This window comes from Pogoniulus pusillus, chromosome Z, assembly GCF_015220805.1.
Source record: "Pogoniulus pusillus isolate bPogPus1 chromosome Z, bPogPus1.pri, whole genome shotgun sequence".
NCBI lineage: Eukaryota > Metazoa > Chordata > Aves > Piciformes > Lybiidae > Pogoniulus > Pogoniulus pusillus.
The window spans coordinates 90437423-90454786 of record NC_087309.1 but is presented as its reverse complement, the minus strand read 5'-3'; the positions used below and the strand labels follow the sequence as shown (position 1 = coordinate 90454786).

The 17364-nt window shown below is 47.1% G+C and overlaps 1 protein-coding gene and 1 long non-coding RNA gene across 2 annotated transcripts in view; one reads left to right on the top strand and one right to left on the bottom strand.

The window, feature by feature from the left end:
* Window positions 1–485: 485 nt before the first annotated feature.
* Window positions 486–3096, top strand: LOC135173677 (uncharacterized). Its single transcript, XR_010301399.1, has 3 exons — window positions 486–1695; window positions 2492–2668; window positions 2755–3096. It is a non-coding gene; the product is annotated as an uncharacterized LOC135173677 (long non-coding RNA).
* Window positions 3097–15316: 12220 nt separating this feature from the next.
* B4GALT1 (beta-1,4-galactosyltransferase 1) overlaps window positions 15317–17364 on the bottom strand; it is a 32835-nt gene continuing 30787 nt past the window's right edge. The window contains exon 6 of the mRNA XM_064140762.1: window positions 15317–15945. Coding sequence (XP_063996832.1) covers window positions 15882–15945 — 64 coding nt within the window. The 3' untranslated portion in view covers window positions 15317–15881. The remainder of the gene's footprint in view (window positions 15946–17364) is intronic.

Here is a 17364-nt window from a genome sequence, read left to right as displayed (position 1 = left end):
AAAATAGAATAAAAGAGAGCTTCCAGAAGCTCAAATCTGTCTTGTTTGTCTTCCTGCTCTGCTCAGCCGTTGTGGGACCATTAGCAGAGATGGTAGTGGGGATGTGGCTTTCTCAGTGTCTGGCACATGCATCAGTGCCAGGGTGAGCCTCTCTGCCTTTGCAACTGCCGGTGGTGGGCTGGAGAAATGCCTCACAGAAGGTGGTGCAACCCATATCTGACTTTTTCCGGGGCTTGGCAGAAGCTGGTTCGCAGAAAGGAGAATGACGACGTTGCAGGAGCGATGACTGCGGTTGCCAAGGCAACCTGCAGGCGTGAGTCAGCATCTCGCCGCTGCGGCGGTGGCCAGAAGCCCGCAGGACTGCTGTCTCCAGCTTTGCTCCTGCCATGGCACACCAAAAGGCAACGCGAGGGCAGGGCGGAGGAATGTGCAAAGGTCTGAGCTACCTACCCCGCGAGCAGGAAATACATCAGAGAAGGTCAAACTGTTTGCTTTGTTTGTTTGTGTGTGTGTGTCTGTGTGTGCTTTTTGGTATTGTTTTTGTTCTTTTTTTCTGCCCACTAAATACGGCAATCTCTTCCACATAATGCAATGTCACACTGTCTCCCATGGGGTGGTTTGGGAAGTGTGGATCAGATGGACCGACAGTGAGGTAGGCTGATACCTGGATGAACAAAAATGCTCAGAGGGTTGTGATCAATAGTGCAGGGTGCTAGTGGTGCTCTCCAGAGTCAATATTGATTCTGGTCTTGTTCTGCATCTTCATCGATGGCTTGGATGAAGGGACAGAGTGCAATCTGAGCAAATCTGCTGATGATACCAAACTGGGAGGAGTGGCTGATGCTCCATCAGGCTGTGCTGACATTCAGCCAAACCTGGACAGGCTGGAGAGATGGGCAGAAGGGAACCTCATAAAATCCAACAAGGGCAAGTGTAGGGTCCTGCACCTGGGGAGGAATAACCCCCTGCACCAGTTCAGGTGAGAGGGTGACCTGCTGGAAAGCAGCTCCATCAAGAAGGATCTGGGAGTGCTGGTGGACAAAAAGTTTGCCATTTTTGGACCATTGACTGAGCTGCTTCAGAAGATAAAACCTTAAGTAAGCTTGTGAACAGAAGAGAGTCTGTAGCGTCTCCTTCTCTGGAGACTTTCAAAACCCAACTGGGCATTGTGATTCTGTACAGTTTGTTGTGGAAGACCCTGCTTTTGCAGAGGGGTTGGACTAGGTGATCTTCACGGGTTCCTTCCAAGCTTCTCCATCCTGCAATTCTGTGATTGCCCATGCCCACCTGAGGGACACATGCTCATGTTTGCTGGAGAAGCTCCTCTCAGCTTCCTCCAAGTATATCTGTTTGTGGTCTTGCCATGTGCTGGCTGGGGCTGTGCAGGTGTGCAAAGTGTTGTGTCCAGTCACATACTGTCTCATATTCATAGAGATGAGCAAAAGGGATCTGAAGCATGGCCCTTTTCTAAGCACAGAAATAACTCCTTGCAGCTGTCCCTCAAGAGCAAGATACATCAGTGTGAAGCACCACTATGTGCTGTGTAGGTGACTTGCACAGAGCAGGAAGCTGCAAATTACCCTAGCAGCAGCAACACAAACTCTGCCTTCTGTAGCTGTGGGAGTCAGAAGACATAAGAATTCCCAGTGAGTTCACCATGCAGCCCTGGGCCTGTGACCATCTGCTCATAATGAGGTAGGCTTCTGTCTGATATGTGTGACAAAATTTGTGTTCTTTTGACGGTGGAGGCTGGAGAATTCAGCTTCTGCCCACAGGCTGTGTGAACAGATTCAGGTTACCAGTTCATTGTTCCCACCTAAGCAGCAGGTTCAGGTGACAAATGACATGGTGAGGATGTGGGGAAGTTCCCCAGTGTTTCCTTAAGTGCTCTGTTTTGAGACCAGTGTGTAAATAGTGATGTGCTGGGAGTGAGTTGTTGTTGAAACACAAAAATTCTCTGAGAAAGGTCCTGTGCTTCCCCTGGGTTCACTGCAGGACTGTGAGCAGGAACCAGCCCAACTGAAGTGCAAGGTGCACAAACATGTCCTCCCAAGTTCCCTGTCACTCTTGGCTGAGTGGTCACTGTCCTCTCTTCTATGAGTATGTTGGCAATTTGCTTCTAATTGCCCATTGCTCTCAGTCTGCTGGTTTCACAATTCCCTACTGACAAATCGGTGGCCAGACTACTTTAAAGTCCTGCAACATGTGAGCAGGTTAGAGGGTGCTGACCCAAGCAATAGTGGAACCTGCCCTTGGGGCCAGAACAGCCCAGGCTCCTCTCCCCAGTAGAGCCACAGCTCCCGGGAGTCATCAGCTGTCTCACCATGTGTCTGTAACCTGCGTTTGCAGTGAAAGCAGCCAAATTTATTTCCTGGACATTGCCCCCAATTTTTTTTGCAATTCAGGCTTTCTCTGCCACAGGCTGTGGGTATTGTGCAGGGTGTTTTTTGTCTTCTGTGCTCTGACTCACAGGACTGACTCAAACCCACAGGTCCAACCCTCCACAACTACCCAAATTTGCCTGGAGTCATCAAAATGTCAGCTTCCAAGCCCAGCAGCCTTCTTCTCTGTCCTGTGGTCCAATGCAAGATGCCCCTGCTGCTTTTTCACACAGAAAAGGTGTACATGGTCCTCAAGATGATGTTTTGGCACAAATGGTAGACCCAGGGTAAGATATACACAGATCTTCCTCCACACACAGTGGATCTGCTGGGGTCAGGCTGCAGTTCAAAGGTCTCACACTTTTGCTTTAAGGACTTGCTTGGTGGATAGCGGATGCCTCTGCGACTGAACAAAGTTCACAGCTCACTGGAAGCATCACAGCTTTGTAGCAGGCAGATTTTAGAGGTCCAAGCTTCCAGGCTGAGTGGCATTTTGTCATCTTCATGATCCCTGCCAGCAAGAGATGTGCTCTCATTTCATATGCACAGTGACCGACTTGGATGTCCCTCCTTCAGCCTCCCCAAGGTTTCAGAGGTGGGAAGATGTTTTGTGTATGCTGTGGCATGTCTCTGTACTCTTTGTGAGTACGTTGGTATGTCTCCTGCTCCCCAGAAAGGTGGCGTATGAGTTCTTGGTCTGTGACACTGATCTACTCCATAATCAAACTAGTGATTGCTGGCTTTGGGCTAAGGCTAAGGGCACAGCTGCCCAGTTTAGTGCCAACAGGCCTTTTCTTCTAGAGTCCTCTTTGGGTCAGAATGGTCCTTGTGTACTTGGTTTACAACTATCGCTTGAGGGGGCCAGGACACTAAGCAGCTGTCCAGGGGTGAAAAGTGCACAGGCATGCCACAGCCCCTTCCCTCCTGTGATTACTTCCAGGACACAGCCCAAAGAGTAGTCTGTTTCTCAGTGTGCCCCAACAGCCTCTTCATTACCAGCTGTCCTCCAAACCATGCATTGCATGGCTTACCCCAAACAGCATGGCTATGAATTCCTGGTGGGCAGTAACACAAAGCAGCATGGTGCCTACCTGTGAAAGTAAAACGTGCCAAAGGGTTTGGCAGCAATGATGCCAGATCCTTCCTTAGGAGCTGTGGTCCTTCTGCCACAGGAAGCGCTTTCTCCTTTGGTTTACACAGTCCCAAAACCAGGTCAGGAGTTGGGATTTGAAGCAGCAAGAGTGAAGAGAGTGGGCTGCTCTGCTGTTGCACCACTGTTGTGCAGTGAAATGCTGATCCACAGCGGGACCATGAGTTATGGGACAACAAAATCTGCATGCTTTGCAGCTGCAGGACTCGGCCATTGCTTCCCCCAGCCACTCTGGTGGGTGCAATGTGAGTAAATACGGGCAGCCTGTGACACAGGACCAGGACAAGTGCAACCTCTATCCCTATCCTGCATCCTCCAAGATTTCCAGGCCGAAACCATTCTGGGGAGAGGAATTTCCAAAACAAATGTTGCTATTCAAGGAATGCAGCAGGGGGGAGGAAATAATCACAACAGAGATAAGGAGAACTCAGTCGACTTGACAGCTGCACCGAGCTGGCTGGTGTAAGACGGGATTCTGCAGCCCATCTCCCCCTGCTCTGGGGCAGTCAGCTGTGTAACATCATCTTTGCTGGAGGGGGTTGGGGAGGCAGCTTTGGGGCACATGCAGGGAAAGAAAAAGGGTCAGGGTGATGGGACAGCATCTATCCATGCTCCCTTCTGTAGCTACGTTCAAGGAAAGCATGAATGTCACTCTTCCAAATGTGGTTTAGTGAGAATAGTGGTATTGGGCTGATGGCTGTATTTGGTGACCTTGGAGGTCTTCTCCAGCCTTGACGATTCTGTTTTTCTGTGCAGTTCTGTGTGAGCCATCCCTGCTCTTCTCTTCAGCAGCCATCTGCCAGGCTTCCCTCTGACTTTGTGGTTGCTAAAAGCACACACAAGTTTCAAGCATCTCCTCAGAGAGCCATGCAACTGCCCTCCTCTGTCTTCCCAGCAGCATTTCTGGGGGCATATCTGTTTTTCTCCCTATCCTTGTCTGTGTTGCACTCAACTGTCAAGATTCCCCAGCTCACTCCACTGCTCCCCTCAGGGAACAGCTCTGTTTAACATCTCTCTGGCCATGTGGCATTCCCCTGGCAAATAGCTGAAGGTCCTGTAGAAATGCTGTGCTGGAAAACATCTTAAGTCTGGGGTCTAGTCTCTTCCTCTCAGGCTCAGACAGAAAAACTGCTTTGCTTTTGGCTTGGAGTTCAGGAAAAACTTATTTGCTAAAATCAGATGTCCACATCCACTTCTGCTGATCCTGTTCTAGGGCTTTCACACTTGATGCTGGTGGAGAGTTTTCTTGCAATAAGGGATTTGGCAGAGCAGAAGTCACTCTTCCAGGACTGCACACATCTGTGCCTTGGCAGATAAATGGTAAGAGAAAATAAGTGCCCTGTCTGGACAGCCTGCAGAAGGAAAGATGGACAGTGATAGGACAGATAGATGCTAAAGGCTCATGCTGTGCACCCAGATATGAAGGGGGTGTCCTGAGTGTTGAGATCTGTCAAGAGCCTGCAAAGAATTAAAAATGTTGTCCCTTCAATGTGAAATTGTCCACCCAAAGAAACAGCTTCAGAAGTGCAGCTCTATCCAGGCATGCCAGAGTGCTCAGCTTTAATTGTCCACCCTGTGCCATTTGAGCATCCCGCATACACTGGTGATTTTAACTCACTGCAGTGTGAAGCCCAGTCAGCACTTTCATCTCTGATAAATCAGCTGTGAGGATTTAAAACAGAAAATGCAGCTGACCAGGAAAGGGGATATTTTTCCTGAGCCTTGCAGGTCACCAGATCTGCAGCCTGAGCTCTGGTGTTGAGTCACTTCTTGCAATGCAGTCACAGAAGTTACCTGCACAGCTGTCAATGTCAAACAAACTCCCAGTGTAAAAACAAACAAACAAACAAATAAACAAAAAGCAACAGCAAAGCAGAGACTTTATTGATGGAAAGACTGAAGGCCAGAGAGGGCTATTCACAGAAACACAGTCACTGTGTTTGTGAAAGAGTTTTAAGCTCAAGAAGTCCAACCCTTATCTAACCCTACCAGAGCCCTACTACATGATACCCTTGAGTACTATATCTAGATGGCTTTTAAATATATCCAGGGTGGCAATTTGATGACTGCCCTGGACAGCCTGTTCCAGTCCTTGAAAACCCTCTCAGTATAGAAGTTTCACCTAGTGTCCAACCTAAGCCTCCTCTGGCACAACTTGATGCCATTTCCTCTTGTGCTACCAGTTGTGAGTTGTGAGAAGAGACCAACCCCCATTTCATTCCATCCTCCCTTCAGGGAGTTGTAGAGCAATGAGGTCTCTCCTCAGCCTCCTCTTCTCCAGACTGAACAACCCCAGTTCCCTCAGCTGCTCCTTATAAAACTTAATCTCAAGATCCTTCACCAGCTTCATTACCCTTCACAGCAAAAGAAAAAACAGTTTTCACGAATTTCCTTCTAGAAGGAACTGAGCTAAGGGTTTGTGTAAAAACAAACAAACAAGCCTGTAGGCACCAGCACAGCTGCTTATGGTCTCTCCATTTTGGAGCCACCCCTTTTGCTGCACTGTAACTCTGAACAGGGCTCAGAGATGCTCTACCCCTCTCAGATATGCAGCACAAGGCCATCTTGCTGCTGTGCCACTCCTTGATGCTCTGAATTATGCGAGTTTCCTTGTTCCTCTGGAAATATAAACAGCAGCTGAGTGCTCTTCCTAACAGGGCTGTGCATGAAAGCAAAAAACCTTGTTTCTAATGCCCTTAACCCACTCACAAATGGAGATTGCATTATCCCTATTAACCACAGCACGAAGAGTTCGTGGTGTTACCCACAGACACACTTTCAGAAGTGCTTTCCAAGGCAGATCTCACTTCTGGCACTGTTTGCCTCCAGTTACATTTCTGTAACTTATTTATTAAAGTTAATTTCATCAGACCATAATGATTTATTTAAAATCCATAGCCTCCTTGTAACAACAGAGACACTATTTGCTGTGCCACCATGATTCCTACTATCTGCCAACCTCACCAGGATTTTGCAACACAGCTACTTGCTGTGAAAGGTCACTGAACCCACTTTTTAAGCTTGCTTTCTTTTGCATAAGGCACAGCTCTTACCAAAGCATCAGATGATATTAAGTAAAAAATGCTCTGAGGAAATCCGATCATGTAACAGAAACACTGTTCCTTTTATCAGATTGAAGCAGTGACCTTGTGCTGTGCTCCTTTCCTCTCCTCTCCTCTCCTCTCCTCTCCTCTCCTCTCCTCTCCTCTCCTCTCCTCTCCTCTCCTCTCCTCTCCTCTCCTCTCCTCTCCTCTCCTCTCCTCTCCTCTCCTCTCCTCTCCTCTCCTCTCCTCTCCTCTCCTCTCCTCTCCTCTCCTCTCCTCTCCTCTCCTCTCCTCTCCTCTCCTCTCCTCTCCTCTCCTCTCCTCTCCTCTCCTCTCCTCTCCTCTCCTCTCCTCTCCTCTCCTCTCCTCTCCTCTCCTCTCCTCTCCTCTCCTCTCCTCTCCTCTCCTCTCCTCTCCTCTCCTCTCCTCTCCTCTCCTCTCCTCTCCTCTCCTCTCCTCTCCTCTCCTCTCCTCTCCTCTCCTCTCCTCTCCTCTCCTCTCCTCTCCTCTCCTCTCCTCTCCTCTCCTCTCCTCTCCTTTCCCCTTTTTTTTTTTAAAGATAAAAATGAAAGAAAGCAAATTTCTGTAACAAGGCTATGCCTCAGGAGGTTTTCAACGTCTGTATTGATCCAAATTGCCAAACTGATGTGTGGTTAAGTGGCCAGTTGTTCTCTTGCCCTTACTTCTTTTATCTTCATGGAAATACTGAGCTAATTTTCCTTCTCATCCAGGAGCTGCATTTGACTGTTGTGAATGGAAGAGTGAGTGGGTATGGGAAGACCTGCAGGAACAAGTGGCAGGGCAGCCATGGACATGGGCACCTGCATTAGCTGATTACAGAGGTCCTACTCCTTTCTAGACTACCCCAAGAACAGAGAAGGTGTCTGAGTTCCCTGGAGCTGTTCAAGGCAGGATTGGACGTGACACTTGGTGCCATGGTCTAGCCTTGAGCTCTGTGGTAACAGGTTGGACTTGATGATCTATGAGGTCTCTTTCAACCTTGGTGATACTGTGAAATACTGTGAAGTATGGAGCAACCTAAAACAGGCTACACTGAAGCCATTAAAAGTAGAGTTAGGAAGACAGGGAACAGGGTAGGACACATAAAGTGTCCTGATAGGAAGACAAAGAGCATCTTAATGGTTCCCAGAAGAGGAGCAGGGTGGAGAGACAGGGGACCAAGGTCACCATCAGCTTCTACTGGGCACAAAAAGGCAAGAGTCAAAACTAATGGGTGCAAAAAATCACCTTGCATTTAGTGCGGTAACAACCCAGGAGCCATGGAAAAACCTCAGCAGCAAGTGTCCTATTTGCTCTTCATGGCCATTAATCGTCCCCAGACACAGATTCTTTGTGCTTTGGTGCTGGCATCCTGGACAACCCACTCAGATGCTCTCACCTTGGGCATTCTTGTGACACAGGGGGTGGCACTGAGGAAATTGTCTTAGTTTCAATAGAAATATTCCCCTTCTCACAGTGGGGTCTCAAAGTGGCTTTAGCTGCATAGTTGCAGGGTGAGCCTTGGCAGCATTTTTGTGGTGCTCTGTGACTTTTTGTTCACTTTTCTACTGTCATCTGCTGTCACCTAGGGCTCCATCAGGAAGGGCATTGCTGCTGGTGGTAACAGTCCCAGTCTTTGCATGAAAAGAGCGGATGCTCTCCACATCAGGCACAGTGGTGTGTGAACTGGCCCATGGTACCAGGTGCCTCCTGATATTAATGTGCAATGCAAGCATGATAGCAGCAGAAGCCTTGAAAATTTTGGAACAAGGCACAAGCAAGAGAGAGCAGGACTATAAATAACTCTCTGGCAGTTGCTTAGGTGTGCAGCCTCTAAAGCTGGGGAAAGCCTGTGTTAAACCTACTAAAGAAAAGCAGCAGCAGCTGAGCAGTGGGAAACACATCTAAGCAATGAGGTCAGGCACCTGCTGCAGCATGGGAGAACACCACCAGTTAGCACAGCGTGGAGAAGGGGGTGGAGGATAAGGGCTAAGAGATGTTGAGGAACTCAGACACCTTGAAGAAATGCCAGGATACTGGATGTGGTGCAATCCTGGGAGTTTCTGTCCTCAGAATGCATTACCATAGTTAGACTCCCCACATAGATCAAACTTTGGAAAACTGTCCAGATCTGGAGAACATGTGGTGCAAACTCCCAGTAGCTGGGTGATAAAGTGAGTTGCACAGATACAGGTGGAAAGTCAGTGTTTTGTCCCTCAAATGGGCAAAAATCAGACATTCTGAGTACACAACTGGACATGTTTCACCTCCATACTCCATCTCACCTACACCACTCGATATCCTCACTTTTCCTTGTCTCAAGATGTCCCCAGGCATTGATGTTTAATGAATGGAAAGGTGAACTATATGCTGAACCCAGCACTTGGGATGAACTTAGCACTGCCTCTTCTGCAACAGCAGATGTGTCCTGGTTGTGCTGCAGTTGGAAAGACAAAGAAACTGGGTGACCAATAGTAAAATCATCTCTTTGCCCTTCAAATCTGATCTTTTTCCAGTGCTGATCTCCATCATGTCATGCTCTTCTTTGGGTCTATGTGTCTCTAAGAGTATTCTGCAAATGGAGAGGACAATAATTATGCTTCAGAGATGCCATCCTTCCCCTAGAGTGATTATGTGATCCTAGACACCTTCATCAGCACTGGTATTCCCTATGAGGACTTGTCAGTGCATTTCCTTTAGAGTGGACCACAAAGCCAACGGGAAAGGGGTATGGTGATCACAGAATGGTTTCGTTTAGAAGGGACCTTAAAGATCATTGAGCTCCAAAACAAATCATACAGTGATTCTGCCTTTTAAAAAATATTATTTGCTTTGTTTCAAGCAATATTTTTTTCTGCTCCAGGTGCAATTTGGTTAAATAAAACTGGGGCAATTTGATAGGTGGGGCACTGTTTGAGTTATGAATTTTAGCCTGTCTCAGTTTCACATGGAAATCTGCCAATGGTTTACATTTTTTTTTTTTAACCAAGCTTCTTCTCTCCTTCTCGAGACAAAATTGGAGGGTGTGAAAACAAGCCCAGTGAGTGACAGCTGTCAATGAGCTCTTATTACAATGTTCTACATGCCAGCAGCCAGCACCTCCAGAGAGACCTGGCAGAAATACTCCCAGGCATGGTCTCAGAGTCCCCTTGCCAGCTCTGGATGAGTTGGACCCAGGTGTCTAAAGCTTCACAGCTGCTCCCTTTCCCTTTGTGCATCTGGGCAGGTGCTCACAGTGCTAAAAATCACACTGAGTTTTGGCTATTGAGATTCAGAGTAAAGTGGGTTTGGAAAGCGCAGGCAACCATTTGGCTTTGGCAGTGCTCTGCAGGCTTCTCTGTGCTTGCTAGCATCACCCATGGCATCGCTCCTGGCCACTAAAGCAGCAGTGTCATTTTGTACAGGGACTGGGCTCTCCTGCTGCTCCACTGCCTCTGGCTTGGTTCTCCTAAGGGGCTTTGTTGCTGTATTGGTCACACAGCTGAGTAACTCTTGAAACCTGTGAAGATGGAGATTGCCCACCATGCCAGCATGCTGTCCCAGGACTGCACAACTTCCCTGCAGAAGCTGTTTCTTGAGACTTCATCCTGAACCTCTCAAGCTTTCCCCTCTGCAGGAAGGCAGACTATTTCAGCAGAAGTCCTGTTTGACTAACAGGGGACCTCTTGCACTAAAATGCAGAAAGAAGATGCATGTAAGAATGGGAAATACAATAGGTAGCAAAAAAACACAGTAAACATTGCTTGCTTGGGTACTTAGAGGTGGTATCAGGCAGATGAAGACCACCTACAGCTCAGAGTAGTGAGGGTCCTCAAGGGTAGTATTATGGGACAGGCATGCTGATGGACGCGGGATGCAAACTTGGTAATGGACAATATGGAAAAGGCTGCAGTGATCAATGGATTTTTGTGGCACCTTCACAGGTAGTCTCTGCATTTACCAGCATGGCCTGGGAAGCAGATGTGAGGGCCAAACATGTTTTTCAAGAACTGCTTAGAGAAGATGGGCACAGTCATATCCACTGAGGTGGGAAGCATTCACTCAAGGAAGATAATGATACTGGTTGGTGTGAATAAAGCTGCTGTTGGTCACAGTGCAATATTATGTCAACAGGGAAAGGGCTTGTCCCAGCCCAAAGGTGTGGGTGGTTTAGATTCTTGGGCACAAAATGAAGGCATAAGCAGTGTCAAACACATAGGCTAGGCTTTACTGCATTCACATGACTTACATGAGGAAAGAGATGGGGAGAGGGAGAATGTAAGAAAGGGGGGGGGGGGGGGGGGGAAGAGAAAAGAAAGAAAGAAATACCTCCAAGCAAAGAGAAGAGAGGTCACCCCAGAGTCATTTGGTGTCCCAAAAGTCCATTTGAAGAGAGTGGGTGGGGAACTTTCCATCTGCAGTTTGGAGCTTCTCTTCTTTTACCTGGCTGCCTTATTGAATATGCATGTTTTTCTGAGAATCCCTTAGCATTTTCCAGGAATGATTTGCTTAGCCAGACCCATTGCCCAGTGGTGTTGGACATGCTTGATGTGGTAGGAGGGTTCCAGAATTAAGCTCCCCCCTTGTCCATCTGGTTTCTATGAAATGATTGCTGGCGTCAATAAACCAGGAGCTACTAGACTGTGGTTGGATTGGATTCAGCATCACCTGTGACAAAAGGAAGCTTTCACCTCCTATATGTGGTAAGTGACAGGGGCTCAGTTCAAGGTGTGGTGGCACAGAATTGTGATCTCTCAGTCCATGTAAGCTAAGCAGTCAGGCATGTGGTCCCATGGTGGCATGCAAAAGCTCACTCTGTGTTACCCAGTTGGTCTTCTGTCCAGTTGTTGCATACTGGGGAGTTCTTGTGGGTCTGAGCTCATGCAGGAGAGGATTTTCAGGATAGTGAGTACCAACAGGATATTCACTTACCATTTTTCAGAAATTTAGATCAAAACAAGTTTTTTTTCCTGAGACCTTGGGACATATTGTTTATCTCACTCTCTGACAGGGCTGAGTTGAAGGAGGACAAGGAAAAAGATCTAGGAAACAGCAGTCTGCAAGCAGTATCTCCATCCTTGCAAAAATCATGAAAAGAGATTTCTTGGGAGATTATTTTCAAGCATGTGAAGGGCAGGAAGGTAACTGGGAAGAGTTCACAGTTCTAGGCTTTAGACTTAACCCCATTTAGCTCTGCTGGATTGTGCTAGTTTGAAGCTAGCTAGAATGTTTTGGTGAGAAGAAGTAGATTACAGGCTGTGAAAGGAAAACAAGGCTGATGTCTATTTCCCTCACAGTCTCGCTGAGGAGTATGGGAACAAGAAACAAAAACATTTTGATAACACTCTCGCCATTTTCTCTCACTCTCGCTTGGGCTGCTGGCTGAGCAACATCTTACTCTGTAACACACCCTCCATTTGGACTAACCCACCTTTGCTTCTTAACCTCTTGGCTGAACCTCTATTCTTCCTTGGGACTGGGGCACTGTTGAGAGGGGCAGGGGGAAGGTGCAGGGGTGGTTGAGAGCCCCTCCTGGGGACTCAGGTTTCTGGGAGGGGAGTTGTGTTTCTGTATTACCTTTTACCTTGTATATTTCTGTCTATAACTGTATATACTGTAAATATCTGCTTGTATATTGTGCTAGCTGTAAATAAATAGCTTCATTTATATTCCCAGAGCCAGCAGAGACTAGTCTGTCTGATTTCTAAAGTGTGGGGGACAGGGAACTTCCACCCAAACCATCACAAGAATCTAGTCAGTCACCTCTGATTCTGCAAAGATCATGTCTCTGTGCACTGATCCACGTTGCTGGTAGTAACATAAAAGCAGCGGGTGGAAAACAGGCTCCAAGAGTGGGGCTGCTACCTTGGGTAGGCAGAAAACAAGAAGTTTCTGTATGGGTGCATCGTTCTTGAGTGCACGGACATCCTGGAAACAAGATGTAGATAAAAAGTAACAGATCCAGTGTCAGCACTGCTGTGCTAACACACAGTGCAAGAGCAAAGGGCAAGCACACCCACTTCATGTTCCTTCCAAGGAGGTGAAAGGGGTCAGTAAACTCCAGCTTAGTTCTTTTCCTCCTTCTAACAACAGACTTTTCTTTGTTGGTGTTTTTTTTTTTTTCCCATGGGCTGAGGAACAGGAAGGTGCAGCAGAGTAAATGTGATATAAATGTCAGAGACCTCTGCTTATTCATCCTGGCTGCTGGCAGGCAAGTGGAGTTGGAGGTGTGGAAGGAAGCTCTGCTAGAGCAAGTATGGTCTCACAACAAGAGTTAAAGGGTACTTTATAAGCCACCTCTGGTCCAGGGATGCACTGTTGATCAGTGGGGAGAAGGGTGAAATCCCACTGACTCTTCTCAGCTGTTGCTTTCAGCAAAGGACAAACGGGGTTTCTTCCGGCCACAGAAACTCCTGCCTATTCCTCACCCACCTCAGAAGAGGAGAGGATGCACAGCTCAGTACTCTGCAGACAGAAGCAGAAATTAGTTCACCTTCAGACCATTTTTGTTCCCATGGAAACCAAGCTGTGAACCATGAAAAGAAAATGCCCATGATTCCTGTCCAATGCCTTAGAAGGTCATATGCAGGCACACCTGGATGTATTTAAAAGCTATCTAGATACGGTGCTCAAGGACATGGTGCAGTAGTGCTGCTGGTAGAGTTAAACAATGTTTGAACTTGATGATCTTGAAGGTCTTTTCCAACTGTGGTAATTCTGTGGGGTGGTGTCCAAAAGCTAGTGAAAGATGGCACAGAAACCACCTACTCTTCCCAATTGCATCCCCATGCATGCCCTCTGCTGCACCCTGGTCTGCTGGCAGCTTCCATACAGTGATGCAGTAATCTTTTCTAGCCGTAATGATTCTGTGGTTCTGCAATAATATGCTCTTGCACTGTCCTTAGTACTCCAGGTAGCCAGCCCTGGAAGGCTGAAAGAGACAGAGGCCAGTGCTCAGTGACAGAGCCCTCTGTCAACAGGGTCTTCAGAGCAAGCCTCCAATCATCTTCGGGGGCTTGATTATATCCTGCCCACTATGACAGCCTGAGCTCTAGAGTGGTAATTGATCCCAGCTAGAAATAAACCCACTGGAGACTTCACACCAGCTGCCTAGTCTTTGCCACAGTCTTTTAGCCAGAAAGATCTCTTCCATGGAAACTGTTTTCATGAGAAAGTGCCAAGGAACACAAGCAAATGTTGCATCAACTTTCAGGAATTACTTCTGTGTTTCCACTCCAGCCAAACCCACAAGCACACAGGGAGCAAGCAGTGGCCTCTTTCACCCAGGCAGCTGACAGCTTTTGTACTCTGCCTAGTTTCAGCAGAGGGTTGTGTGCTGCACCCCCATAATCACAGAATGGTAGGGGTTATAAAATCACATAACTACTGAGGGTGGAAGAGACCTCTGAGATCATCAAATCTTCTGAGTCCATCAAGCCCTCACACAGAGCTCAGAATCCCACCTCTATGGCTAAGTTGCTATCACTAAACCATGTCCCTCAGCACTACCTTCATATGTCCTTTAAATGCGTCCGGAGATGATGACTCCACCATCTCCCTGAGCAGCCTGTTCCAATACCTGACAACCCTTTCTGTGAAAAAGATGCTCCTAATATGCAGCCTGAACCTTCCTCGGCACAACTTGAGGCCATTTCTTCTTGTCCTATCACTTGCTGCATGTGAGAAGAGACCAGCCCCCACATAATTTCAACCTCCTTTCAGGGAGTTGCAGGAAGCAATGAGGTCTCCCCTCAGCCTCCTTTTCTGAAAGCTGAACAATTCCAGTTCCCTCAGCTATTCTTTGCAAGACCTGTCCTCCAGATCCTTCATCAGCTTCATTGCCCTTCTCTGGATATGCTCCAGCACCTCAATCAGAGAATGTCAGGAGCTGGAAGAGACTTCAAACAATCATCAAGTCCAACCTCCCTGCCAGAGCAGGTCACACAGGAAGGCATGCAAGTGGGTTTTGAATGTCTCCAGAGATGGAGACTCCACAATCTCTCTGGACAGCCTGCTCTAGGGCTCTGTCACTCTCACAGTGAAACTGTTTTTCCTTATATTCACATAGACTGTGCTTCAGCTGGCACCCATTTCCCTTGTCCTGTCACTGGACATCACTGAGCAGAGTCCCAACACTGCCCTTCACATCTTAATAAACATGAATGAAGTCACTCCTGAGGCTACTCTTCTCCAAGCTTAACAGACCCACCTCCCTCAGCCTTTCCTCAGATGGCTTCCCTCCCTTCAGCACCTTTGTGGCTCTGCAATGAACTTTTTCAAGTAGTTCCCTCAATGCCCTTCTTGTAATGAGAGGTTCAAAACTGAACCCATTACTCCAAGTGTGGCCTCACCAGTTCTGAATATAGGAGGGAAAATCACATCCCTCGACCTGCTTGCCACACTGTTGCTGGTCCAAGCAAGGATGGCATCAACCTTCTTAGCCACCTGAGCACGCTGCTGGCTCACAGTCATATGTCAGCCATCACTCGACACGCACAGGTCCTTCTCTGCTGAGCCACCCTCCTCCAACCTTCCTCCGCGGGTTGGAAGATTCTTCTGGAGACCATCCCTGCTTTCTGGTGTCATCTTGGATCTACTTCTCTAATTCTGGTTAAAAATTTTACAGCACCAAGAAAGAAACTCTCTTGGGAGGGGAGGGTGGGGAAAGATGTAGGACAGCAAAACTGGAGAAGGTGACTACAAGCAGGCCAAAGCATGGCCTAGCCAACCCCATCAACCAGAAATTCATCCAGCCAGAGGGATAATTTTCATAACTGAAAATACTTTATTTGCTATCAATAGTAAAGTAGGAACATTGGATTACATATCCCTTGATATATAAAGGATAAAAATGCAAAAGCACCAAAAAAAAAAAAATCTACAGGAAACTCAGTCCAGTACACAAGTAACATCCCAGGGAAAAGCTGAGTGCCCAGATCCCTCATCCTAACAAGCAAACAGCAAATCCCAAAGAAAACAAGCCCATAACATTTCTGCTGCAGATATTTGTTGTGGGTTTCAACGGCTAATGCACAGTATCACTCTGAGTCTTGCTACCAGTATGGGAAAAGAATAAAAACAAACCCCACAACAATCCTCCCCGCCCAAAAAAAGACAACAAAAAACAAACAAACAAAAATTGATGGCCAGGTTGAGTCAAGAGGGTTTCATTGAGCTTGAACAGGCACAAGGAGATCTGGAAGTTATAGGCCAGCTTCAGTGGGTGAAACAAGCAATGAAGGGTCACTTCCTTTTTCACATGGCTTGTGGCTTCAGCAGCAGGGATGGTTGCTTGCACCTCTAGCTTCTCTCTACTGAAAATGGTTTTCAGGTTTCCTGGTTTTCCAGTTTCCATTTCTTCCCTCTTTCAAGGCACCTTTGATTGCAGCAGCTAGAAAACAAGTGCCCAGACCAGCTCCATGACACCAATGACTTCAGCATACAGCCAAACCAGAGTTGTTGCACTTTTTTTTCTAATCCTCACATCATCCTAAGGCAAGGTGCATTTCCCTCTCAAAAAACCCAAAACCAAAACCCAACAAACCAATCAACCACTCAATTACAACAGGTAGCCCCTTTGCATAGCCTGATAGCAGACAGATACCACTGCAGCTTAAGGTCCTAACTCTTCAACTGAGAAAAGGCTCAACACACAACTGAAGTGCTCTCTGCAGAGACCTAGGACTTTCAGTGGAGCTATGGTGAAATTCTGGTGCTGATCTGCCACTGATGGGAATGGAGCTCTGCTTCTAAGGCACATTTTAAAGCATGAAAGAATAAAGTCTTTGTCTGTGTATCCATTACTGGTGCAGACCACACAATATTTTGCAGGTAGACATCTGACCTGGCTTCTGTCACTCATCCTCTCTTTGCACACCCTTGTATCTGCAAGAGTTCAAGCCTGACCTGCTAAAACAGTCAGCTTTTAAAATGCAATGTTAAGTACAAGTGAGCAGCTCCAAAGCTCAAGCCTGCTTCCTTGTGCTTCATTTCTACTCCATGCAGGCTTGCCAGCAACAGCTTTTATGTGAAGAAGATAAACACTTTGTCCAAAGTGTGAATGAAAAGGCAGCTGGATGCCTCTCTTGTAATTAAAGTCTTCATACAGACTTTTGAGCCACAGTGGCCTAAGATGAAATGTGCTGGCCCATGGCCCCTGCAGGATCCCACCCCTACAGTGCAAGGGTTCAGCAAAAACTTCAGGCCTTGATTAAAAAAATAAAAAATAAAGTTTTAACAAAAAGAGGCAGTGCTGAAGATGATCCCCAATACAACAGAGTGTCCCTGATTTTAACAGCCTTCAGCACAGGCCAAGCAAGTGCAAATTGCTGTGGTCAGAGCTGGTGGCAAAGCACTCACCAGAAGGAAATAAGTTCTAAGTTTAAGCTTTAAATCACTTTTAAAACATCTCTGAGGGTGTCAGCACTCGAGGCTTCCACGGATTAGAAAAAGCAGGATGCCTGCACAGGATGGGTTGGCCCTGGTGCACTGAAAGAAAAAGGAAACCCAACAGCCAACAGGAAGCCTACTCCAAAACGTGCATGTCACTCAAAGCCTGAGCAAATCAGAAGGGAGTAAGACACACGTGGTGGTAACAGGCTTTAAATGAAGGAGAAAAAAAAAATCATCTGGATGTCAGTCCTGCTGTGGGTATCTCAGCACCGCAGTAGATTTCATGGGCAAATGTGCAGAGCAAACATAATACATGGTTTATATATCATGACGCACATAAAACAAGGAAGACTTGATTCATATCCTATTAGGCTGCACCCTAGTTTAATCTGGTATTAAATATACTGCTTATGATTAT